Source organism: Dryobates pubescens, chromosome 25, assembly GCF_014839835.1.
Source record: "Dryobates pubescens isolate bDryPub1 chromosome 25, bDryPub1.pri, whole genome shotgun sequence".
Classification (NCBI taxonomy): domain Eukaryota; kingdom Metazoa; phylum Chordata; class Aves; order Piciformes; family Picidae; genus Dryobates; species Dryobates pubescens.
The window spans coordinates 616,412-641,347 of record NC_071636.1 but is presented as its reverse complement, the minus strand read 5'-3'; the positions used below and the strand labels follow the sequence as shown (position 1 = coordinate 641,347).

The 24,936-nt window shown below is 62.8% G+C and overlaps 1 protein-coding gene across 1 annotated transcript in view; it reads left to right on the top strand.

Moving 5' to 3' along the window:
• The window catches only part of LOC128898538 (basic proline-rich protein-like), a 96,233-nt gene that overhangs the window by 56,501 nt on the left and 14,796 nt on the right, over positions 1 to 24,936 (top strand). The window contains exon 5 of the mRNA XM_054173265.1: positions 248 to 358. Coding sequence (XP_054029240.1) covers positions 248 to 358 — 111 coding nt within the window. The remainder of the gene's footprint in view (positions 1 to 247; positions 359 to 24,936) is intronic.

Sequence of the window (24,936 nt, the reverse complement as noted above, 5' to 3'; positions counted from 1 at the left end):
GCGCGGCAGGGGCGGAGGTGACCGCTGGGAGCCCGGCAGGAGGGCAGAGCAGTGCGGCCAGGCAGGGTCCTGCCGTCCCTGGGGCCGCCGCAGCAGGGGAGGCTGCGCCGCGGCTCCGCAGTGCCGCTGCCAACACTCTGCTGTGCAAAGCTCCTCTCCAACAGCTTCCTGGGTGCTGTTAGTCCGGGAACTGAGTCCCTCCTAAACCCTGCTCACGGCTCCCGGAGCTCCCGGTCCCCGCCCGCAGCCTGCCTCGCCCCGGCCCTGGCCCCGCAGTGCTCCCTGCCGGTGTCCGGACCAGCGGCGGAGCTCCTGCGGAGCCCCCTGCAGCGGGATGGGATCTCGGCACCACGGAGCGGTCTCAGCTGGGGAAGACCTCCAAGGACATCCAGTCCAGCGCCAACCCAGCCCCACCATGGCCCCAGGTGCCACGGCCACAGCTTGCTTGAACGCCTCCAGCCATGGGGACTGCAGCACCTCCCTGGGCAGCCTGTGCCAGGCCCTGACCACTCCTGCAGCAGAGAAACTCTTCCTCACCTCCAGCCTGAGCCTCCCCTGGCACAATCCCAGGCCAGTTCCTCTCCTTCTGTGACCTGAGACTGGGGAGCAGAGCCCAAGCCCCACCTCCCTCCTGCCTCAGTGTCCTCCTGCCTCAGTGCCCTCCTGCCTCAGTGTCCCTCCTGCCTCAGTGCCCTCCTGCCTCAGTGTCCCTCCTGCCTCAGTGCCCTCCTGCCTCAGTGTCCCTTCTGCCTCAGTGTCCCTCCTGCCTCAGTGTCCCTTCTGCCTCAGTGCCCTCCTGCCTCAGTGTCCCTTCTGCCTCAGTGCCCTCCTGCCTCAGTGTCCCTCCTGCCTCAGTGCCCTCCTGCCTCAGTGTCCCTCCTGCCTCAGTGTCCCTCCTGCCTCAGTGCCCTCCTGCCTCAGTGTCCCTCCTGCCTCAGTGCAGTCACAGCCTCAGACAGCTCCCAGGGGTCAGCTGCAGGACCCTAGAGCAAACCACAGCCTGGGGGAGCATGACCTGCCCCCAGGCCATGGGCTGGCAGCACGGGGGCAGGCTCAGCCTGCTGCCATATGCAAGGGGGCTCAAGCAGACACCCACAGGGCTGCTCTGACTCACCAGCCCTCCCCTGCTGCTCCTGGTCTGGCTCTGATTCCGTTCCCTGCCGAGAGGTGTGGGGGTGGGCAGGGGGCCCACACCAGAGACTGCTGCACGAGGGCCTCCCAGTGCTGAGCTTCCAGCTCCTGACTGCATTCTGAGAGCACAGAGTCCCAGCATGGCAGGGGAAGGATGGGAGGGAGCTCCAGAGGTCACCCTTGGCCTTCCTGGCCACAGGGACACTTTGGTACTCCCTGGGCACCTCAAGGACCCTGTGGAATCAGGAATGGCATCAGAATAGTGCTGGAGCCAAGAGACCGGTGGGGGATCCTTAGGTTGCAGAAGTGCTGAGCACTGCAGGTGGAAGCCAACAGGAGCTGAGCTCTGAGCCGCTGGGGGCAAAGCAGGGAAGTGCTAACTCCACAGAACTGCTCAGGGCCAGGCTGGGGGAGGGCAGCCTCGGCCTCCCCTCCCTGCCGGGGCTCAGCCTCCTGCCTCAGCTCTGCAGGGGCAGAGGGCAAGGTCGTCGTGCAGCTGCCTGGTGGCCAGGGGTTTGTTAGCGCTCCAGAAGCATTCCCGGCCCCGACCACAGCCCCGGGGAAGCAGCGGGGGGGAGGGAGATCGCTGCAGTCGATTGCTGCCCGGGGCAGCGGTGGAGTCCTCAGCCCGGGGGGGGTCCAGCAGCCGTGCAGGGGTGGTGCTGAGGGGCAGGACAGGGCTGCGCCGATGCTTGATGTGGGGACTTTAAAGGGCTCTTCCAACGACAATGATTTGATGATCCTGGGGTTCTGAGAGGGGAGTGGAGGAGCAGGGGAGCCCACCCCAGGCATGCAGCCCACCCCCCGTGGTGGTGCTCCCTGCAGAGGCAGCCAGGCTGGCCCTGGGGCTCCCCAGACTCCCCTGCCCCCCAGGGAGGCTGCAGCAGAGCCAGGCTCTGCTCATTAAATCCTCCTCCCCGTCCTCTGAGCCTGACCTTTACTGCTCACCTCAAATGTCAGAGCTGTTCAGCAGAGCAGGCTCACTGAGCTGCAGAGAGCTGCTGCTCTGCAGGAGGTGGCAAGACAAGGGCTGGAGGGCACAGGCCCCCACCCCAAGGGGTGCCCACTCTGGCTGTGGCCTCTTCAATGCCCACCAGCAGCCACCAGCACCACCTGTGCTCTGCACAGGGAGCAGGGGGTTGCTGTCACCCCTGAAGGGCTGAGGAGGTGACAAGATGCCACGTGGTCCATATGGGCATCCACCTCACCAAGGCTCTGCCTTGTGCCCCCCAGTGGTCTAATGGGGCCCCTGTGGCAGTGGGAGCTGGCAGTGGCCCCGGAGGAAGGCACATCTCTGACACTGTGCCAGGGCAAGGACAGCTTCAGCAGCTGCTGGGGGAGCAAAGGCTCCCCAGGAGGCACAGGCACCACACACAACCCTCAGGCACAGAAGCACCAGAGAAGGTCAGGAGGTCCCCAGCAGCTCTCGTCCTTGACCTTCTCCCTGCTCAAGCCCAGATGTCTTCCCTGCACAGCTGGCACCTGGGGAGGTGACATTCCTGGGGAGGTGACATTCCTGCCTGGCTCTTGGCTGGAGGTGCTCACAGTTTCCCTCACTGAAAGTCACAGAACCACAGAGCTGGCAGGGCAGGGAGGGAGCTCAAGGCTCAGCCAGCTCCAGCCCCCTGCCCTGGCCAGGGACACCTCACACCACAGCAGGGACCCCTCACACCACAGCAGGGACCCCTCACACCACAGCAGGTTGCTCACAGCCACCTCCAGCCTGGCTGCAAACACCTCCAGCCAGGAGGCTGCCACCACCTCCCTGGGCAGCCTGTGCCAGGCTCTCACCACCCTCCTGGGGAGCAACTTCTTCCTCACAGCCAATCTGACTCTGGACTGGGTGACCTCCTGAGGTCCTTTCCAGCCCCTAACACCTGGGAGCCTGTGCTGATCTTGGGATGCTTCAGCACTTCCCCAGCCTGCCAGCACTGCCTGTGTGACACCAAGGAGGCAGAGGAGGGGAAGCAGCCCAGCCCCAGGCCCTGCCTGCATCCAGCACACAGCAATGCTGCTGGATCCAGCACTCCCTGCCGTGGGAGGTCTCCTGCTCCCCAGCCTCCCTGCTCTGCTCACTCCCCTGTGCTGGGAGGCTCAGATGCTTGCAGCCTTGCCACCTGGGCAGGGAGCTGGCATCCAGTCTGTGAGCATCAGCCCCTGGCAGGGGGGTGGAATAGGTCTCCTTGTGCTTTGGGGCAGGTCTCCAACCTCCCCCACGCTGCCTTGTTGTGGCCAAGACAGGAACCTGCACACACAGCTCCCTGAGGGCCCCTGAGAGCCAGGAGCTCTGATGGCAGACAGCACACAGTGAAGAGGACAGAAGGAACTCTTCTGCTATGACCCTCAGCCCCCAGAGCAGACTAACCACCCAGCAATGTGACAGCCAGTCAATGGGCCTGATTAATTAACTCCTAATAAGTTAATCAGAGCAATGAGGCAGAGAGGAAGCCTTCTGGTGACAGCAGCCTCTGAGGCCCTGCAGGCAGGGGCAGGAGATCGATGTCCTCCCTGCCCCCATCCATCACAGCCAAAGAAAGCTCTCCATGGAGGACGGTGCTGGGGGGTGGAAGGTTCCCCCCTCACTGGGGAGGTGTGAGGGCTGCCTCATGCTGCTGCAGGCTCCTGGAGCACCTCTGCCCTGCATGGGTGGGGAAGGATCAGAGGATGTTAGGGGTGGGAAGGGACCTACAAAGGTCATCAACTCCACCCCCCCTGGCAAAGAGGAGCAGAGACTCCAGCACAGGGCACACAGAACACATCCAGATGGGGCTGGAGAGGCTCCAGAGCAGGAGACTCCACAACCTCTCTGGGCAGCCTGCTCCAGGCCTCTGGGAGCCTCCCAGGGCAGAAGTTCCTCCTCCTGCTGAGCTGCAACCTCCTGGGCTGCAGTTTCCATCCCTTGCCCCTTGGCCTATGCCAGGCTGCAGCTGAGCAGAGCCTGTGCCCTGCCTCCTGCCCCCCAGCCCTCAGAGATTTAGAAGCATTCCTTAGATCCCCTCTCAGGCTTCTCCTCTGCAGCCTCAGCAGCCCCAGGGCTCTCAGCCTCTCCTCCCAGGGCAGTGCTGCAGTCCCTCACTCATCCTGGTAGCCTCTGTTGGGCAGGCTGCCCAGGGGGCTGTGGAGTCTCCTCTGGAGATATCCAAGACCTGCCTGGATGTGTCCTGGGTGCCCTGCCCTGGGTGCCCTGCTCTGGCAGGGGGCTGGGCTGGGTGATCTCTGGAGCTCCCTTCCAGCCCCTGACATTCTGTGACTGTGATTAATTCATCTACATGTCCTTTCCTCTGCTGATTCAGCACAAACCCCAGGAGCTCCACGGGAGCCTTCTTGCATGCTAAGAGAAGCAGCTGCTTGAAACGGCTCTGGTGGCCAGGGTGATGCCCTTGCCCTTGCTGCCCCCCTGGCACCAGGGCAAGGAGTGGCTGGTGACAGACAGGGCTCTGCCTGGCTGTGCTGTGCAGCCCGAGGTCAGCACTCACTTCCCCCCAGCAGCCTCAGTCTAAGCCCTGCTCCAGCAGGGCTCCCACAGCAGCTTGGAGCTCACCCAGTCCCAGCCCTGCCCCAGCAGGGCTCCCACAGCAGCTTGGAGCTCACCCAGTCCCAGCCCTGCCCCAGCAGGGCTCCCACAGCAGCTTGCCCAGGGGCACAGTGCCCAGGGGGGGGTTGGAAGCTCTCCACACCAGGAGACTCCACAACCTCTCTGGGCAGCCTGCTCCAGGCTCCAGCAGCCTCACACCAAGCAACTTTCTCCTCCTGCTCACATGGAACCTCCTGGCTGCCACTTTGTGCCCCTTGCCCTGTCCCTGGGCACCCCTGAGCAGAGCCTGGCCCCAGCCTCTTGCCCCCCACAGCTCCTTCAGCTCTTGCTGAGCATTGCTCAGCTCCCCTCTGGGGCTGCTCTGCTGCAGGCTCTCAGCCCCAGGGTCTCAGCCTCTGCTGCTCCCAGAGCTGCTCCAGGCCCCTCAGCAGCTTCATGGCTCTGCCCTGGGCTCTCCCCAGCAGTCCTCTGCCTCTCTTCAGCTGGGGAGCACAGACCTGGAGGCAGTGCCCCAGATGTGGCCTCGTTAGGGCAGAGCAGAGTGGGAGCAGAGCCTCCCTCAGCCTGGGGGCCACACTCCCCTTGATCAGCCCAGAGGTGCAGTGCCTTGAGGGCACCAGGGGTTAACAGCTGGAGAAGTCTGATCTGGGAGTGTCTTGCAGTCCCCACAGATTGTCTCCTGCTGGAAGCTGCAACTGCTGAGCCCCTGAGGCAGCTGGGAGCTGAGGGCATCGCTCTGGTGGTGGAACAGAACTTCCTGTGCTGCTCTGCTCCCTTCCCTCTTTGCCTGCATTAAGGCTGTTTGGGTTTTTAACCCCCTGGCACCGTCAGCTGCTGCAGGAGGGGGAGAGCTGGGCTGGGAGGGGAGAGGTTTTGATGTGTCAGAGCTGGTAAGTGTGGGGTCACCCCCAGCCCTGGGCTGCAGGCAGCATTTTGGTGAGGGAAGGGAAGAGAAGAAAGAAGGCAGGAAGCACAAAGAGAGAGATGAAAGGGAGCTGGGAGGTGTCAGGGTGGCTGAGGGACAGAAAGTGCTAATGGTTTGTAAAAACAGCAGCCTGGAGCTCAGCTCTCTGCAGAGAGCCCTGCTGGAGCACAGCAGCCAGAGCAAAGGCAGCAAAGCTGAGAGCTGAAAGCCTCTGAGCTCACATCAGCCAGCATGGCAGCAGCCACAGAGCCTGGCCCTCCAGAGCCTGCCAGAGCCAGGGCTCCCTGCTGCTGGCCCTCGGCCTTCTGTGCTGCCAGTGCCCACTGCCAGGGGCAGAGAGAGGATCCTGCCCCTCTGCTCTGCTCTGCTGAGACCTCCCCTGCAGGGCTGGGGCCAGCTGGGGGACCCCAGCACAAGAGAGACCTGGGCCTGATGGAGGGGGTCCAGAGGGGGCCAAGATGAGCAGAGGGCTGTGGGGACAGGCTGGGAGAGCTGGGGCTGCAGGGAGACCCCAGAGCTGCACTGCAATAGCTGCAGGGAGCTGCAGGCAGGCTGGGCAGGGACTGCTCAGAAGGGGCTGTGGGGAGAGCACAAGGAGCAAGGGTTTGGAACTGGGGCAGGGCAGAGGATGTCCCTGCTGACTGCAGAGGGGGGTTGGGCTGGGTGACCTTTGGAGCTGCCTTCCTACCCAGTTCTGTGGTTCTGTGATTCTCCTGCAGCATTTCTACAGCTCCTAAGCCTCCACCGGGGGCCTCCAGCCTGGCTGCCTTCCCTGCTGCTCAGCTTCAGAGGCTCTTTCCAGCTCTTCCACCAGGTGCTCTGCTTTTGCTGCTCTGCTGTGCTGTTTTCCACCTACCTTCTGGGTTGCTGAGCTTGGCACAGCCCCAGGAGCATCCCTGGGCTTGTGCCAAGCCTAATTGAGCTGAACATCTCATCCACATCCATCTTCCTCCTGGCAGCACGTGGCTGCCATTACACCATGCTCAAATCCTCACCCTCTGGGGTTTCCTCTTCGCCCTCAGAGAACTTCCACCTGATGGATCCATCACTCCCCCAGCCTGAATCCGAGCAGCTGGGCTGGAGCCCAGATTTCCTGCTCCCCCAGCCCCCACCAGCCCTGCAGGGCAGGGATCAGCAGCCTTTAAGGGGTTCCTGCTGGAGGGCAGCTCTGCAGGTGCTGAATTTGCAGCTGAAGGTGCAGTCCTGGCTGGGTTTAGGGTCTCCTCCTCTAGCAGTGTGGCAAAGAGCAGGGTCCTGGTCCTGGGCATCCAGGCAGGGCAGTAACAGAAGGATGCAGGGGGAGGGAGCTTGAAGTCTCACCACAGAAGATCCTTCCCCTGGCCCCGGGGCTCAGGGGTGTCCTGCACATCTGGGCACGAGCAGGCTGCTGCCATTCCCCAGCCAGGCAAACATTCATCTGCCCTTTCCCTTCCACCCCTGCTGAAGTCATCTGCCAGGGGGGGCAGAGAGCTGAGCCACAGCCTCCCTGGGCAGCAGGCAGGGAATGTGCTGCCTGCTCTGGCAGGGGCCTCGGCTGCCAGGGCACAGCTGAACCCCAGCCTGGGGCAGAGGCACTGCCAGGCTCTAAAGCTCACTGACCCCTGGGCAGGCTCAGAGCTGGGGCAGGCAAACCTCAGGAGGATTCCTCCCTCTCTGCCACAGGAAGGGAAGCTCTTCCCTCTCTGTGCCACAGGAAGGGAAGCTCTTCCCTCTCTGTGCCACAGGAAGGGAAGCTCTTCCCTCTCTGTGCCACAGGTCTCTGCCCAGCACTCTTTCCCCCCCAGTGGACTCCCAGCTCACCCCCTTCAAGCACTCTATTTAAAACCATGTCCCTGCCTGCTCCCTTTTTAGGCCTCTCCTGCTGTCCCTGCTGCTGCCTCATGGTCAGCTGCTCCTCCTGCCTGAGCCACCAGAGCTATTAAAAGCCAGGATGACAATTGCTGTGCTGAAAGGGAGCTGCTGACTAACCTCCTGCTTGCAAACCCCCTCTGCTTGCAGGGACAGGATGGAGCCCAGGACAGAGCAGGGGGGATGCAGACCCTTCCCTCGGGGTGCAGGGATGGTGGCTGTGGGGCAGGGGCTGCTCCCCCAAACCAGCCACAGCAATCAACTCTTCCTTTGCCTCTCTCCAGCTGCTGGCACCCAGCACCCCCAGGTCCCCTTCTCTGCCCCAAGCCCAAGTGCAGGGCCCAGCCCTTGGCCCTGATGGACCTCAGAGAGCTGAGCTCAGCCCCAAGCAAGGCAGAGAGCAGCCACATCCCCAGGGTGCCAGCACAGGGCCACAGCTGCCCAGAGGCCCCAGGGTGTCAGGGGCAGCCCAGCAGGCTGCAGGCTGCAGCTCCTGGGAGGCTTGTGGGGCTGAGCTGCTGTCAGCAGCCGGCAGAAGCTAACTGCCAGTGACCAGACCTGGCCTGAATTCCCTCCCCACCCACCCTGCTGTCTCCCACCACTGCACTTGGTTTGACCAAGTGACCCCTGGTGGAACTGACAGGCTTCCTCCTCCCCTGATTGATGAGCTGCAGCCCCTGGGGCTGGTGAGGAGATGCCCTGGGGCCAGCTCCAGCCCTTCTCCTCCTTCCCCCCCAGTCTCCAGCAGGTTATTTGTTTATGACAAAGGCTGATGATAGGAAACCCTCTGGCACCCTTTGCTCCAAGTCTCATCCCCATGGCAACAGCCATCAAAGTTTGGGAGCTCTTCCTCAGAGGAGTTTGCTGGGGCAGGATCTTGAGAGAGAGCTCCCTGGGTGCTTGGCTGGAGGCTCCCAGTGCTGTGTCAGGCACAGGGGCTGGCAGCTAGGGATGGCTGTTTGTGGAGCTCAGCTGCCCCCTCCTGCACCTCTGCCTCTGCCTCTTGGCCTCTGTCCTTCTCTGCCCTTTGCACAGCTCCCTGGGCACAGCCAGCTCTCCTCCCTCCCATCCAGCCCCTGCTTCCCCTCCAGCCCTGCTGCCAGCCTCCAGACACAGCAGCAGCCACAGACTGTCACAGGCTCACAGCATCAGAGGATGCCAGGGGTTGGAAGGGACCCCTGAAGATCACCAAGTCCAAGCCCCTGCCAGAGCAGGAGCAGAGAGTCCAGCACAGGGCACACAGAACACATCCAGGTGGGGCTGGAGAGGCTCCAGAGCAGGAGACTCCAAACCTCTCTGGGCAGCCTGCTCCAGGCTGAGGGAGTTGGGGTTGTGCAGGCTGGAGAGGAGAAGGCTCCCAGGAGACCTCATTGTGGCCTTCCAGGAGCTGCAGGGGGCTGCAGGAAAGCTGGGGAGGGACTTTGGAGGGGGTGAGGGAGGGACAGGACTGGGGGGGATGGAGCAGAACTAGAAGTGGGGAGATTGAGATTGGCTGTGAGGAAGAAGTTGTTGCCCAGGAGGGTGGTGAGAGCCTGGCACAGGCTGCCCAGGGAGGTGGTGGAAGCCTCCTGCCTGGAGGTGTTTGCAGCCAGGCTGGAGGTGGCTGTGAGCAACCTGCTGTGGTGTGAGGTGTCCCTGCCCATGGCAGGGGGCTGGGGCTGGCTGAGCCTTGGGGTCCCTTCCAGCCCTGCCAGCTCTGTGACTCTATGGGGACACAGCTCCAGAGCTGGGGACTCCACCACCTCCCTGGGCAGCCTGGGACAGAGCCTGAGAGCCTTGATGGGAAGAAAAAGAGGAACTGGCCTGGAGTTGTGCCAGGGGAGGTTCAGGTTGGAGGTGAGGAAGAGTTTCTCTGCTGCCAGAGTGGTCAGGGACTGGCAGAGGCTGCCCAGGGAGGTGGTGCAGTCCCCATGCTGGAGGGGTTCAAGCAAGCTGTGGCCATGGCCCTTGGGGCCAGGGTCTGGTGGCCATGGTGGGGTTGGGCTGATGCTGGGCTGGGGGATCCTGGGGAGCTTTTACACCCCAAACACAGTTCTGTGATCCTGTGCTGCTGCCAAGCTCTGCAGACCCTGTCCCTAGCTCTGCCCCCCTCAGGTGCCACTGCTGTGCCCATCAGGCTCACCCTGCCACAGGCTCACCAGGGCTCTGGGCAGCCTGATCTCGCTGAGGGTGTCCCTGCTGGCTGCAGGGGGTTGGACTGGATGACCTTTGGGGGTCCCTTCCAACCCAGCCCATTCCATGATCCTCTGCTCTCTTCCCCTGTGATGCCTGCCCAGGCTGCAGTCCCCTGGCTTGCTCCTACCTCCATTCCCCTCTCTTGTCCTTCATTCCTGCTGCACAAAAGCCCTTGGGCTTCACTCCTCCACACAGCTCAGGCTGCCCCCAGCTGCCCCCTGCCTCTCCAGCTGCCAGCAGGCCACTGACCATTGCTCTCAGGGCTGGAAGGGACCTCAAGGCTCAGCCAGTTCCAAGCCCCTGCCCTGGGCAGGGACCCCTCCCACCAGAGCAGGCTGCTCAGAGCCACCTCCAGCCTGAGCTGTGCAGCCCAGAGGCAGCCCTGCCCTGGGCAGCGAGGTCTGGGCAGTCTCACCTCTGGACTTGCTTCTCCTGCTCACTGCTGTCGTGGCTGACTCTGCTCCAGCGCTGTCTTATGCATGCTGACTGCTGGGTCTCGCTGAAGCTGGCCCTCGACTAACATTTGCTGTCCTCACCTGGCTGCACACCGAGCTGATTTACAAGGGCAGTAAAACAAAAGGGCTGCTTGCAGGGAGCCCGGGAAAGCTTTGCTGTGACAAAGGTTCCTGGGAGTCATAAATCCAAAGCATCCCTGAGCCGGAGCACTCTCTGCAGCCCTCCCGCTCCGACCGAGCCGTCCAGCAGCTCCGCCCACAGCCCGCACAAGCCCCGCAGCCCCTGCGGGCTGCCCGCAGCCCCTCCGCGCTGCCCGCAGCCCCTCCGCGCTGCCCGCAGCCCCTCCGCGCTGCCCGCAGCCCCTGCGCGCTGCCCGCAGCCCCTCCGCGCTGCCCGCAGCCCCTGCGCGCTGCCCCAGCGCTGCCCGCAGCCCCTCCGCGCTGCCCGCAGCCCCTGCGCGCTGCCCCAGCGCTGCCCGCAGCCCCTCCGCGCTGCCCGCAGCCCCTCCGCGCTGCCCGCAGCCCGCACAAGCCCCGCAGCCCCTCCGCGCTGCCCACAGCCCCTGCGCGCTGCCCGCAGCCCCTGCGCGCTGCCCACAGCCCCTCCGCGCTGCCCGCAGCCCGCACAAGCCCCGCAGCCCCTGCGCGCTGCCCGCAGCCCCTCCGCGCTGCCCGCAGCCCCTCCGCGCTGCCCGCAGCCCCTGCGCGCTGCCCGCAGCCCCTGCGCGCTGCCCGCAGCCCCTGCGCGCTGCCCACAGCCCCTCCGCGCTGCCCGCAGCCCGCACAAGCCCCGCAGCCCCTGCGCGCTGCCCCAGCGCTGCCCTGCGCACAGCTCCGAGGGACAGTTCCCTTCCTGTGCCCCGCGTCCGCCCCTGGCACAGCAAAGCTCAGCGAGGCCGGGGGCTGGCTCCTGCCCTGGGGTCGCGACGGCCCCAAGGCTGCTCCAGGCTGGGGGCAGAGCGGATGGACACTGCCCAGCAGAAGAGGCCCCAGGGGCGCTGGGTGACAGCAGCTGCAGATGAGCCAGCAGTGTGTCCAGGTGGCCAAGAAGGCCACCAGCAGCCTGGCCTGGGCCAGCAGGAGCAGGGAGGTGATGGTGCCCCCTGGACTGGGCGCTGCTGAGGCTGAGCCTGGGTTCAGCTTTGGGTCCCTCCCTCCCAGGAGGACATCAAGAGCAGGTCAGGGAGGGACAACAGAGCTGGGGAAGGGGCTGGAGAGCAGGGCTGGGAGGAGCAGCTGAGGGCCCTGGGGGTGTTGAGCCTGGAGGAGAGGAGGCTGAGGGAGACCTCACTGCTCTCTGCAGCTCCCTGGGAGGAGGCTGCAGCCAGCTGGGGCTGGGGCTCTGCTCCCCAGCCTCAGGTGATGGAAGGAGAGGACATGGCCTGGGATTGTGCCAGGGGAGGCTCAGGCTGGAGGTGAGGGAAGATCGCTGCAAGAGTTTAGTGCCACATGCCCAGGAGGAGATGAGGAGGGGGTCCCCAGCCCTGCCTGCAGTGGAGGCCTCCCTCCCCTCCCTGCAGAGCCCAGAGGAGAGGGGAGCACCACAGCAGCTCATGGGGACAGCCCCAGCAAGGCCACCCCTGCAGGGCATGGAGCCAAGTCCCCAGTGCCCCCTGCAGCCTGTGCTGCCCCCTGCACAGCCACAGCTCTGTCCCCGGGCTGCAGGCACCTGCTGGGCAGCTCTGGCACCCCTGACACCAGCTGCTGCCAGCTGCCATCACATCAGCCCCAGCTGCCAGCCCCCAGCACAGCCCCTGCCTCCCTCCTCCACACCCCAGCAGCCTCCTGCCTTATCTCAGCTCCCAGAGTGCAGCTCCTGGCAGGCTCAGAGCAGAGACCAGCCCTGGGGGGAGCAGAGTGCATCTTCATGGTCAGTGTGTCTGGAGGGTGAGTGGTGGCTCTCAGCACACCCAGAGGCAAGCCAGGCATCCATCACCACATTCCCATTCAGGGGCTCCTTCCTCTTCACAGCATTAAATATTTAACCAGAGGAACTTTCAGGTGTCCTCACAGTGCAATTACAGTGCCAGGAGGATCATCTTGGGCTGCTCAGCTCACCCCTGGCATCAGCACTGCCAGCAGAAGCACTTGGGCTGGCCCCAGGTCTCATCTGGGCTCCCTAAGCACCTGGCAAGGACAAACAGGACAAGGACAGGGGCAAAAAAGCCCCAACCCAACCCAGAAAGGTGTTTAGGTTGCAGTGTGGAGAGAGCAGCAGGGTGGGCAGGAAGAGCACAGAGCCAGGGGGGCTGGAAGGGAAGAGAAACCAAACCCTGCTGTGGCAGAGAAGCACAAACCCAGTGCCAGGGGGGAAGGGGTCTGGGCAGAGGCTGTGGGGAGGGGGCAGGGCCTCGGGGGGGGATGCAGGATGGATGGCAGGGAAGGAGCAGGGCCCAGAGGAGTGCAGGCAGTGCTCAGGGTGTCCAGGCTGAAGCTGCAGGGTAACATTCTCTGGAGACAGCAGCTCCTGGGCAGAGAAACAGCAAAGCTGGTCCAGGACCCACCTAAGGAGGAACTGGAGTCTGGGAACAGCACCAAGTCCAGCCAGCAGCAGGTCCTGAGGAGAGCAGCCCCTGCCCTGCTCTCATCTGCAGAGGACAGCACAGCTGTGGCTGACAGGGTGAAGTGCCCAGGAGGCACAGGCAAGGCTTTGGATTCAAACCAGGGCCACTCAGAGCTGGCAGATGTGCTGAGTGGGGGCAGTGGCAGGGCTCAGCTCCAGCAGGGAACTCTGATCCAGCCAGGGTGTGATGAAGGGATCTGGGCAAAGGCCAGCTCCAGACTCTGGAAACACAGAGGAGGGAGGTGATGGAGCTGGAGCTGGAGATGATGGAGGTGGGGGTGGGCAGCCCATGCCAGAGTCCTGTATTGAAGAACTTCCTCAGCTCCACTCCAGCCCTGCTCTGCCTCAGCTTCAAACCCTTCCCCCTCGTCCTGGCTGCAGACACCCTTAGGAAAATCCCTCTGCAGCCTTCCTGCAGGATCCCTTCAGGTGCTGGAAGGCAACAGAAGCCCCCAGGGCTGCAGCCTCCCCAGCCCAGCTGCACCCAGCTGCTGAGCACCCCGGGCAGGAGCTCTGCCTTCCCCAGCTCTCCCTGGATTTCCCCATGGCTTGCAGCCTCCTGGTCTCCAGCTCAGGCTGGCACAGCTCAGCAGGGGAGGTGGAGCTGCTAATTGTGAGCACATGGCCCAGCTTTGCCCCATCATTAAGCATCCTCCTCGAATCAGTGGAACAAAGGCTGCTGAGAGAAAATCCTTCTCCCCTGCCCAGCCTCTCCTCCTGGCAGCATCTGCTCTGCTCTCCCCCTTTGGCAGCCCTGGGTGCATTTGATTGCTTCATTATCCTCCCCTCACAGCAGCCCTGGAAGGTTTAGCAGGGCCCAAGCTCTGCCTGGCCCTGCTGTAAGAGCAGCTAATGAATGTATCTGCATGTCCCACTAATCACCCTGGAACCAGCACCACTGCTTGCTTAAGGACCCTGCTAATGAGCACACACCGACGGCAGCTCCTGTGGATCCTGGGGGTCTCCCTCTCCCACCCCTCCTGGAGCTCAGGCCACAGCCAAGCTGTTTCAGGAAGAGCAAGAGGAATATCAGAGAGTCACAGAACAGCTTTGGTGAGGAGAGAGCTCCAAGCCCCCCCAGCCCCAGCCTGCCCCCAGCCCTGCAGGGGCACCACCAAGCCCTGGCCCTCAGCACAGCTCCACAGCTGCTGAGACCCCTCCAGGCATGGGGACTGCAGCCCTGCCCTGGGCAGCCTCTGCCAAGCTCTGAGAAGCCTTCCAGGGCACAAAGAGTTCCTGAGCTCCAGCCTCAGCCTCCCCTGCTGCAGCTTGCAACCATTGCCCCTGGGCCTGGCCCTTGCCCCCCAGGAGCAGAGGCTGCCCCCTCCTCACTGCACCCTCCCTGCAGGCAGCTGCAGAGGGCAAGGAGCTCTCCCTCAGCCTCCTCTCCTGCAGCCTCAACACCCCCAGCTCCCTCAGCCCCTCCTAGCTTGGAGCTGCCTGAGGCTCCTCTCCAGAGAAGATCTCTTCAGGGCACTTTCAGGGGTGGTTAACTGCTTCCCATCTCCAGAAGTGCCTAATTCATAACCTGCTGCTGGCTGCAGCCTCCAGCTCCTGCTCTGCCTCTGGCAGCTGAGTCACAGAGGCTTTATTGCCCAGAGATTTCCTGCTGCTGAGAGGCACCAAGGAAGTCACCTCTCAGTCTTCCTCTGTAGGAGCTACCCAGCTTGAAGCCTTTAAATCTCTGCCTGGGAGCTGTTCCTCTTGTCCCTTAAATCACCTTGGAGGCCTTTTTCCCTCCTTCCTTTCCACTTTCCCCCCATTTGCTGCTCCTTCCTGCTCTCCCAAGCCTTGTCTTTATTTCTTTATTTAGGCAGCTGCCATGATTTAGAGGCACAAGCTGTTAAACTGAGGAGAGAAAAACAGCCCAGTCCCAGGCTCAGGGAATGGCCCTCAGCCTGCCACCCAAACAAATCATTACAGAGCTGGAGCTGAGGTGCAGGCAGCTCATTTATTCCTCAGCTCCTAGTTGCCAGGAGACTGGCTAAGCTGGGAGGGAGCAGGGGAGCCCCTCTGGAGCCAGAGCCAGCCCTCTGCACCCTCAGCCTTCCTCCTCTCCCAGGCTCCAGCTGTTGGGGTGTGGAGAATCCCAGAAGGTTGGGAGGGAGCTCCAGAGAGCATCCAGCCCCTGCCCCCTGCCCCCTGCCCCTGCAGGGCACCCAGAGCAGGGCAGCCAGGGCAGGGCAGCCAGGGACACAGCCAGGGGGGGCTGGGAAGGCTCCAGAGCAGACTCCACAACCTCTCTGGGCAGCCTGCTCCAGGCTCCAGCAGCCTCACAGGGACAAAGGTTTCCCTCCTGTTGCTGTGGCTCCTCCTCTGCTCCAGCTTGCCCCCAGTGCCCCTGGTGCTGTGCTTGGCCAGCCCTGAGCAGAGCCTGGCTCCAGCCCTGCACATCTTTACCCCAGCACTGAGGGCAGCCCTCAGGCTGCTCTGCTCCCAGCTCCCAGCCCCAGCTGCCTCAGCCTGGCCTCACAGGAGATGTTCCACTGCCTGCAGCAGCTCTGTGCCTCTGGGCTGGGCTCTCTCAGGCAGTTCCCTGAGCTCCTTCTCGAGCCGAGGAGCCCAGAGCTGGGCACAAGATTCCAGCTGTGGCCTCAGCAGGGCAGAGCAGAGGGGCAGGAGAACCTCTCTGACCTACTCACCACAGCCCTTCTGATCCAGCCCAGGATGTCATCAGGGTACCACAAGGGCACCTTGCTGGCCCATGGGCATCATTCTGTCCACCAGCACTCCCAGGTCCCTTTCCTCTGCCCTGCTCTCCAACAGCTCAGTCCCCAGCCTGTCCTGGTCCCTGGGGTTGTGCTTCCCCAGGTGCCAAACTCTACCCTTGGCCTTGTTTGGTTTCATAGAACCACAGAGCTGGCAGGGCTGGGAGGGAGCTCAAGGCTCAGCCATTCCCCTGCCATGGGCAGGGACACCTCACACCACAGCAGGCTGCTCACAGCCACCTCCAGCCTGGCTGCAAACACCTCCAGCCAGGAGGCTGCCACCACCCCCCTGGGCAGCCTGTGCCAGGCTCTCACCACCCTCCTGGTGACATGCCAGGCCAGGCCTGGCTGCAGGGCAGCCCAGGCTGAGGCAGTGCCAGCACTGCTCCTTTCCTGCTCACCCAGCAGGCCATGTCCCCAGGAAGGTGGCAGAGGACATCTCTGCTGAGCCATCCTCCCCCCTGGCTCTTGCTTGGCATTCACAGCACATCTCAATTATTTATCACAGAGGGTTTTTGCTGTGAGTTTCAGGTATAACAAGGTGGTGATAAAACTGATTTAGGGGTAGGGAAGTTTGATTATAAAGGGAAATTATTCGAGGCTTTCAATGGGAGGGATAAGTCCCTGTGAGATACTGCTGCAGGGCAGAGAGGCCCTGAATGGAAAGCCACTTAGCTGCTCCCTGCCTCCCCCTGGCTCCCCCTCCCTGCCCCCAGGCTGGGCAGGAAGGGATGAGACCCTCCCAAGGGCCTGCTCCCTGCCCCTGCAGGGAGAAAAGGGCTCAGCTGCCAGCCAGGGCAAAGCTGTGCTGGGGGAGCTGGAGCCAGGGGAGAACAGCAGTGAGAGCTCCATAGGAGTGATGGAGAGCAGGCAGAGGGCAGAGAGAGAGCTCAGCCTCCTGCCAGGCAGGATGGCAGGGAGCAGGGCTGGGCTGGACAGCCAGGGACCCTCTGGCTTTTCCCTCTGCCAGAGCCTTGGTTTCTCACACAGAGTCACAGCTGGCACTGGGCTGGGAGGCAGCCCCCAGGGGCATCCTGGCCAAGCCCTGCAGCCCCAGGGACAGCTGCAGCTGGAGCACAGGGACACAGCCAGGCTGAGCTTGGATGTCTGCAGGCATGGAGCCTCAGCCCCAGCCCTGGGCAGCCTGTCCCAGTGTCTCCCCAGCCTCCCTGTGCAGAACTTCCTCCTGCTGTCCAACCTGCCCCTGCCCTGCTCCAGTTCCAAACCCTTGCTCCTTGTGCTCTCCCCACAGCCCCTTCTGAGCAGTCCCTGCCTGAGCAACTTGCTCCAGTGAGCAGCTGGCACCAGAGGGACAGGAGGGCACCAGAGGGACCTGGGCAGCCTGGAGAGGCTGGGCCCAGGGGAACCTCCTGAGGGTCAGCAGCAGCCAGTGCAGGGCTCTGTGCCTGGGCTGGGACAATCCTCACTGTCCATACAGACTGGGGAGGAGGGGAGAGAAAGCAGCCCTGAGGAGCAGGACTTGGGGGTGCTGGGGGGGGAAGCTGGCCAGGAGCAAAGGCTGTGGGTGCTGGGCTGCAGCCAGAGCTGCTCCATCCCCCTGCCCATGCCAGGCTCAGCCAAAGCAGGGCACTGCCTGGGGTTTGGAACCCAGCAAACGTGGAGGTGGCTCTTGAGGGGGAGCTGAGCACAGGGGAGCTGAGCACAGGAGGAGCTGAGCACAAGGAGAGCTGAGCACAGGGGGAGCTGAGCACAGGGGGAGCTGAGCACAGGGAAGCTGAGCACAGGGGAGCTGAGCACAGGAGGAGCTGAGCACAGGAGGAGCTGAGCACAAGGAGAGCTGAGCACAGGGGGAGCTGAGCACAGGGGGAGCTGAGCACAGGGGGAGCTGAGCACAAGGAGAGCTGAGCACAGGTTGGGAGGAACCCCAGAGCTCATCTGCTCCAACCCTGCTGCTGCAGGGACAGCTCTCAGCTGGACTCAGCTGCTCAGGGCCTCATCCAGCCGGGCAGGAGGCAGCCACAGCCTCCCTGGGCAGCCCCTGCCAGTCTCACCACCTTCAGGACCCCCGTGGAGCAGCTGCCCTAGGCTCAGGATGGAGGCACCGGGGGAGGCTGCCTGGGCTGCCTCCATGGCTGTGCCCTTCCTGCTCAGCGCTCTCCTAATTAGCATTCCTTTTGCACGGCTAATTAGCAGGTCCCTGCCTGGACGTTATGGGCTGCTTTCCTGTCTTTACACCCTCCTAAAAGCATCAAGGGAGAGCTTATAAATTGCAGCTCATGAAAGGCATTAATTGTGTGAACTGCTTCCAAGGCTGAGGCAGGCACAGGGCACCCTCAGCACATCACACACACGTGAGGGCACCATGCCCACCCCCAGCCCACCCCCAGGGCACCCCCAGGGCACCCTCAGCACATCACACACACGTGAGGGCATCCTCAGCTCTCCTGTGCTCAGCTCTCCTTGTGCTCAGCTCCCCCTGTGCTCAGCTCTCCTTGTGCTCAGCTCTCCTTGTGCTCAGCTCTCCTGTGCTCAGCTCTCCTGTGCTCAGCTCTCCTTGTGCTCAGCTCTCCTTGTGCTCAGCTCCCCTGTGCTCAGCTCCCCCTGTGCTCAGCTCTCCTGTGCTCAGCTCTCCTGTGCTCAGCTCTCCTTGTGCTCAGCTCCCCTGTGCTCAGCTCTCCTTGTGCTCAGCTCCCCTGTGCTCAGCTCCCCTGTGCTCAGCTCCCCCTGTGCTCAGCTCCCCCTGTGCTCAGCTCCCCTGTGCTCAGCTCCCCCTGTGCTCAGCTCCCCTGTGCTCAGCTCCCCCTGTGCTCAGCTCCCCCTGTGCTCAGCTCCCCTGTGCTCAGCTCTCCTGTGCTCAGCTCTCCTTGTGCTCAGCTCTCCTGTGCTCAGCTCTCCTGTGCTCAGCTCCTCCTGTGCTCAGCTCTCCTTGTGCTCAGCTCCCCTGTGCTCAGCTCTCCTTGTGCTCAGCTCCCCTGTGCTCAGCTCTCCTGTGCTCAGCTCTCCTTGTGCTCAGGTCTCCTGTGCTCAGCTCTCCTTGTGCTCAGCTCCCCCTGTGCTCAGCTCCCCTGTGCTCAGCTCCCCCTGTGCTCAGCTCCCCCTGTGCTCAGCTCTCCCTGTGCTCAGCTCCCCCTGTGCTCAGCTCCCCCTGTGCTCAGCTCTCCCTGTGCTCAGCTCTCCTTGTGCTCAGGTCTCCCTGTGCTCAGGTCTCCCTGTGCTCAGCTCTCCTGTGCTCAGCTCCTCCTGTGCTCAGCTCTCCTTGTGCTCAGCTCCCCTGTGCTCAGCTCTCCTGTGCTCAGCTCTCCTTGTGCTCAGGTCTCCTGTGCTCAGCTCTCCTTGTGCTCAGCTCCCCCTGTGCTCAGCTCTCCTGTGCTCAGCTCCCCCTGTGCTCAGCTCCCCCTGTGCTCAGCTCCCCCTGTGCTCAGCTCTCCTGTGCTCAGCTCCCCTGTGCTCAGCTCTCCCTGTGCTCAGCTCCCCTGTGCTCAGCTCCCCCTGTGCTCAGCTCCCCTTGTGCTCAGCTCTCCCTGTGCTCAGCTCTCCCTGTGCTCAGCTCCCCCTGTGCTCAGCTCCCCCTGTGCTCAGCTCCCCTGTGCTCAGCTCCCCTGTGCTCAGCTCTCCTTGTGCTCAGCTCTCCTGTGCTCAGCTCCCCTGTGCTCAGCTCTCCTGTGCTCAGCTCCTCCTGTGCTCAGCTCTCCTTGTGCTCAGCTCTCCTGTGCTCAGCTCCCCTGTGCTCAGCTCCCCTGTGCTCAGCTCTCCTTGTGCTCAGCTCTCCTGTGCTCAGCTCTCCTTGTGCTCAGCTCTCCTGTGCTCAGCTCCCCTGTGCTCAGCTCCCCTGTGCTCAGCTCTCCTTGTGCTCAGCTCTCCTGTGCTCAGCTCTCCTTGTGCTCAGCTCCCCTGTGCTCAGCTCCCCTGTGCTCAGCTCTCCTTGTGCTCAGCTCCCCTGTGCTCAGCTCCCCCTGTGCTCAGCTCCCCCTGTGCTCAGGTCTCCTGTGCTCAGCTCCCCTGTGCTCAGCTCCCCCTGTGCTCAGCTCCCCTGTGCTCAGCTCTCCTTGTGCTCAGCTCCCCTGTGCTCAGCTCCCCCTGTGCTCAGGTCTCCTGTGCTCAGGTCTCCTGTGCTCAGCTCTCCTGTGCTCAGCTCTCCTTGTGCTCAGCTCTCCTTGTGCTCAGCTCTCCTGTGCTCAGGTCTCCTGTGCTCAGGTCTCCTGTGCTCAGGTCTCCTGTGCTCAGCTCCCCTGTGCTCAGCTCCCCCTGTGCTCAGCTCCCCCTGTGCTCAGCTCTCCTTGTGCTCAGCTCTCCTTGTGCTCAGCTCCCCCTGTGCTCAGCTCCCCCTGTGCTCAGCTCCCCTGTGCTCAGCTCTCCCTGTGCTCAGCTCTCCCTGTGCTCAGCTCCCCCTGTGCTCAGCTCTCCCTGTGCTCAGCTCTCCTGTGCTCAGCTCTCCTGTGCTCAGCTCCCCTGTGCTCAGCTCCCCCTGTGCTCAGCTCTCCCTGTGCTCAGCTCTCCTGTGCTCAGCTCTCCCTGTGCTCAGCTCCCCTGTGCTCAGCTCTCCTTGTGCTCAGCTCCCCTGTGCTCAGCTCCCCCTGTGCTCAGCTCTCCTGTGCTCAGCTCCCCTGTGCTCAGCTCTCCCTGTGCTCAGCTCTCCCTGTGCTCAGCTCTCCTTGTGCTCAGCTCCCCCTGTGCTCAGCTCCCCCTGTGCTCAGCTCTCCTGTGCTCAGCTCTCCTGTGCTCAGCTCCCCTGTGCTCAGCTCTCCCTGTGCTCAGCTCTCCCTGTGCTCAGCTCCCCCTGTGCTCAGCTCCCCCTGTGCTCAGCTCCCCCTGTGCTCAGCTCTCCTGTGCTCAGCTCTCCTGTGCTCAGCTCCCCTGTGCTCAGCTCCCCCTGTGCTCAGCTCTCCCTGTGCTCAGCTCCCCTGTGCTCAGCTCTCCTGTGCTCAGCTCCCCTGTGCTCAGCTCTCCTGTGCTCAGCTCTCCCTGTGCTCAGCTCCCCCTGTGCTCAGCTCTCCTGTGCTCAGCTCCCCTGTGCTCAGCTCTCAGCCCTCTCCACACAGAGACTTCCCTGCCTGATGGATTCCTCCCAGATTATATCAGGCCTGCAAATGCTGTGCCCCAGCTCTCCCAAGGCCCTGTTTGCCAAGGCCCTTTGCATTCCTGTTAGTCTGGCAACTGCTGACACTTGAAAGGTGCCGGGGCTGACAAATCCACCATGGTTTGATAAGTAAGGAGAGGAGACAGCACCTGGGAGGGAGAGGGAGATTAAAGCTGAGTCAACAGCCTGGAATCAAAGTTTTCATGAAGTGGCAATGTCAGGAAAAGTTTACAAGGCCTAATAGAGGGCTTGAGTGGCATGAAAACCCAGATGAAGTTTGCTCTTGTGCCTCCTGGAGCCTCACAGGAATTTTTCAGGGCTTGAAGCAGCAGAGCAGCAGCTCAAAAGGTGCAGCCCAGGGAGGGCAGCAGCACTGCCAGCAGCAGCACTGCCAGCAGCAGCAGTCCTGGGGGCAGGAGGAAGCTGAGCTCAGCTCTCAGCCCTCCAGCCAGCAAAGGGAAGTCCCAGGTGTACCTGAGGGGTACCTGCCCCTGGGGCTCCGCTCTGGGCAGCCCACAGCTCCAGTGCTGGGGCCAGCTCTGGGCACCTCAGCACAGGAGAGCTGTGGAGGTGCTGGAGCCAGGGCAGAGCAGGGCAAGGAAGCTGGGAAGGGCCTGGGGAAGGAATCTGAGGAGCAGCAACTGAAGGAGCTGGGGATGGGTGGTGTGAAAGAGAGGAGGCTGAGGGAGACCTCACTGCTGTCTGCAGCTCCCTGCAGGGAGGTGGTGGAGAGGCTGCTGCTGCTCTCTGCTCCCAGGTCAGTGTGATGGAACGAGAGGCAATGGCCTCAAGCTGAGCTGGGCAGCTTCAGGCTGGACAGTAGGAAACATTTTTCCCCTCAGGAGTGGTCAGGGCTTGGAATGTGCTGGGCAGGGAGGTGGTGGAGTCCCCAAGCCTGGAGGTGGTTTGGCTGTGGTGCTTGGGGCTGTGGTGTTGGGGTGAGCCTTGCAGAGCAGGGCTCTGGGCTGGGCTTGGGGGCCCTGAGGCTCTGCTCCAAGCTGACTGTTTCTCTGACCCTGTGCCTCTGTGTGGCCTCAGAGGTGTTGTGCCCATTGGCTGCAAGGAAAGGCTGTGAGCTGCCATCAGACAATTGTCAGTGCTCCTCCTGCCAGGCTCAGGGAATCTTTCCACTCTTTGGCTGGGAAGAGCCCTCCCAGGTCATTGAGTCCAACCCCAACCCAGCCCCACCATGGCCACCACACCACATCCCCAGGTGCCATGGCCACAGCTTGCTTGAACCCCTCCAGGCATGGGGACTGCAGCACCTCCCTGGGCAGCCTCTGCCAGTCCCTGAGCACCCTGGCAGCAGAGAGCTCATGGCCAGCAGGGAGAGCTCAGTGCTGCCATGCTGTGAGCGAGGGCAGTCAGGGTGGCCCTGCACAAAGGGCACCAGGAGCTGGTTGGAGTCTCTCTGTTGGTTTGTTGCCATTGATCTTGGAAGAGAAATTGTGTAAGTTGCCTGGAGAGTCACAGGAGAGAACCCCAAGCCTGGCATCACCCCCAGAGAGCTGTGGCACTGAGGAGCAGCTCCTGCTCCTGACTGCCCCCAGCAAAGCCTCACTCAGCCTGTTCCTGTGCTTCCTCCTGATGCCCAGGGAGCTGGCACCCTAACCACTGCCAGCCTCGGGTGATGCCCTCTGAGGGCTGCTGACTGCTCAGCACTTCTCTCCCTCAGTTATTGGAGGGAGGGGAAAAAGTTGGCACAGCCTTTGGTGCCAGCAGTTTCCTCACATCCAATCTGAATCTGCTCATTGCTATTCTTGCTCCATCCCCCCCAGTCCTGTCCCTCCCTCACCCCCTCCAAAGTCCCTCCCCAGCTTCCTTGCAGCCCCCTGCAGCTCCTGGAAGGCCACAATGAGGTCTCCTGGGAGCCTTCTCCTCTCCAGCCTGCACAACCCCAACTCCCTCAGGCTGTGCTCACAGCAGAGCAGCTCCAGCCCTCTGCTCCTCCTCGTGGCCCTGCTCTGGACACCTTCCAGCCCCTCCAGAGCCTTCCTGGCACAGGAATTATGGACAGTGAGGATTGCCCCAGCCCAGGTGCAGAACATTCCTCATGCTCTTGTTGAACCTCATGAGGTTCACCTGGGCCCAAGCTCTCCAGCTTGTCCAGGCTTGGACAAGAAGCTGTGCCAGGCTTGGACAACCAAACCTTTCTGCCCCCCTACAGCCCCTGAGCCTCTTCTCCAGCCCCAGGAAGTGGTCCCTGCCACCCTGAGCCGGTGCCACACAGCTGAGTGTGCTCCCAGCACAGAGCTGCCAGGGCTGGAAGGGACCCCAAGGCTCAGCCAGCCCCAGCCCCCTGCCCTGGGCAGGGACCCCTCACACCACAGCAGGTTGCTCACAGCCACCTCCAGCCTGGCTGCAAACACCTCCAGGCAGGAGGCTGCCACCACCTCCCTGGGCAGCCTGTGCCAGGCTCTCTCTACCCCTCCAAGCTCCTGGGGAGGGACTGCTGCTGCTGCCTGCTTGCTCCCCTGCCAGCCACCCCCAGCCCTTCCTTGCTTGGCCCCTGGGGGAGTGGAGCTGCCCCGGCGGCGCTGCCACTCTCCTGCAGCTGGGTGATTGCCCAGGACACTTCTTAAATCACTCTGGGAGGAGGTCTGATGAAACCAACTGGATGGAAATCAAATTCCAGCTGGTAAGAAATTGAAAAGAAAAAAAGAGAATGTTTATGGAACAATTTCCCTGGCTCCCTCACACCCTGGGAATGGTTCCTGCCACTCATGAGTGATTCATTTCCCTTTGCCCTCTTCTCCTCTCAGGGCTGCAGGCTCTGCAGGAGCAGGGGGGCTCCTGCTGGGGGGCTCCAGCTTGCTGGGGATGGGCAGCAGCTCTCCCTGGCAGCAGCACAGGGTGTCCCTGGCAGCAGCACCAGGGTGTCTCTGCCTTTGGGAGGGAGCCTGGCCTTCCACTTCTCTTCCTTGAATCCTGTGTCCAGCTCTGCTGTCCCCAGCAGCAGAAGGACTCAGAGCTGTGGAGAGAGCCCAGAGGAGGCCACAAGGATGCTGCCAGGGCTGGAGCAGCTCTGCTGGGAGCACAGGCTGAGGGAGCTGGGGCTGTGCAGCCTGCAGAGGAGAAGGCTCCAGGGGCACCTCAGAGCTGCTGCCAGCACCTGAAGGGATCCTGCAGGAAGGCTGCAGAGGAACTGTTCCTGAGGGGGTCTGAGCCAGGCCCAGGGGAATGGTTTGGAGCTGAGGCAGAGCAGGGTCAGAGTGGAGCTGAGGAAGAAGTTCCTCAGTGTGAGGCTGCTGAGCCTCTGGCCCAGGCTGCCCAGGGAGGCTGTGGCTGCCTCCTGCCTGGGGGTGCTCAGGGCCAGGCTGGATGAGGCCTTGGGGCCCCCCCAGGTCTGTCTGGGAGCTGTCCCTGCCCCTGGTGGGGCAGTTTCAGCAGATGCTCTCTGAGGTCCCTTCCAGCCTGAGCCATTCTGTGACCCCAGGGGCTCTTATTTGGGCATTCTGAGGGGCCCAGCCCTGTGCAAAGCAAACTCTACCTGTTGGTGGCAGGAAGCCATGCAGGGTGGGAACAGGCTGGGCTTGGGACCTGCAGTGGCTGGAGATCCATCTCCAGAGTGGTCAGCTTGGCTGGGAGGAGCCCAGCATGAAGTGGGAGCAAAAGTCACCACCAGAGCAGCAGTGGCTGAGGCACTCCTGCAGCTCCTGTGTTTGCAGCATTGCCAGGGGTGAGGTCCAGAGGGGCTCTGGGGGAGGCAGAGCCCTCCCTCTGCCCAGTGCTGTGGCTGACAGCCAGCAGTGGATCTCCTGCTGGCCCAGGAGAACTCATCCCCAGCTGGGAGGTGACCTCCTGCCAGAGCTGAGTGGGAAGGATGGCCAGGAAGCAGAGCAGGGAGCTCTCCTGAGAGGCCAAGAGCCATCATTGCACCATGAATTAGGTGGAGGTGCTCAGGCAGGTCCCCAGCCTCTTCACAGATGAAGTGGAGGCAGTCACCAGGAGTGGAAAAGGCAATGTGGAGTGCAGGGGGAAATGGATCCCCATTGATTTTGAATTAGGAGTTATGAAGCAGGGAAAATTGATAGAAGAAGCTCCACTCCTCAGCTCAAGTGCATGACCTGGAGAGGGAGAAGGCAGCTGAAGTGCTCTGTGAATGGGGAGGGAAAAAAGCAGCCAGAGGGTTTCCTCAGAGGGATGGACAAGCTCCTGAGAGGGCAGGAGTGCAGCAGAGGCCCCTGGGCTGCCTTCCTGCCGGCGTCACCAGGGGATGCCGAGCAGCTCAGCAGCGGCTGGGGCAGGCACTGGGTGAGTGACACAAGGGCAGGGCTGGGGAAGAGCCCCAGGAGCTCCCCTGGCCAGCCTCAGGAAGTGACAGAATCGTTGGGCTTGGAGAAGCCCCCTGAGATCCCCCAGCCCAGCATCAACCCAACCCCGCCATGGCCACCAGACCCTGGCCCCAAGTGCCACGGCCACAGCTTGCTTCAACACCCCCAGGGGACTCCACCACCCCCTGGGCAGCCTCTGCCAGGCCCTGCAGCACTCTTGCAGCAAAGAAACTTCTCCTCCTCTCCAACCTAAGCCTCTCCTGGCACAACTTCAGGCCATTGCC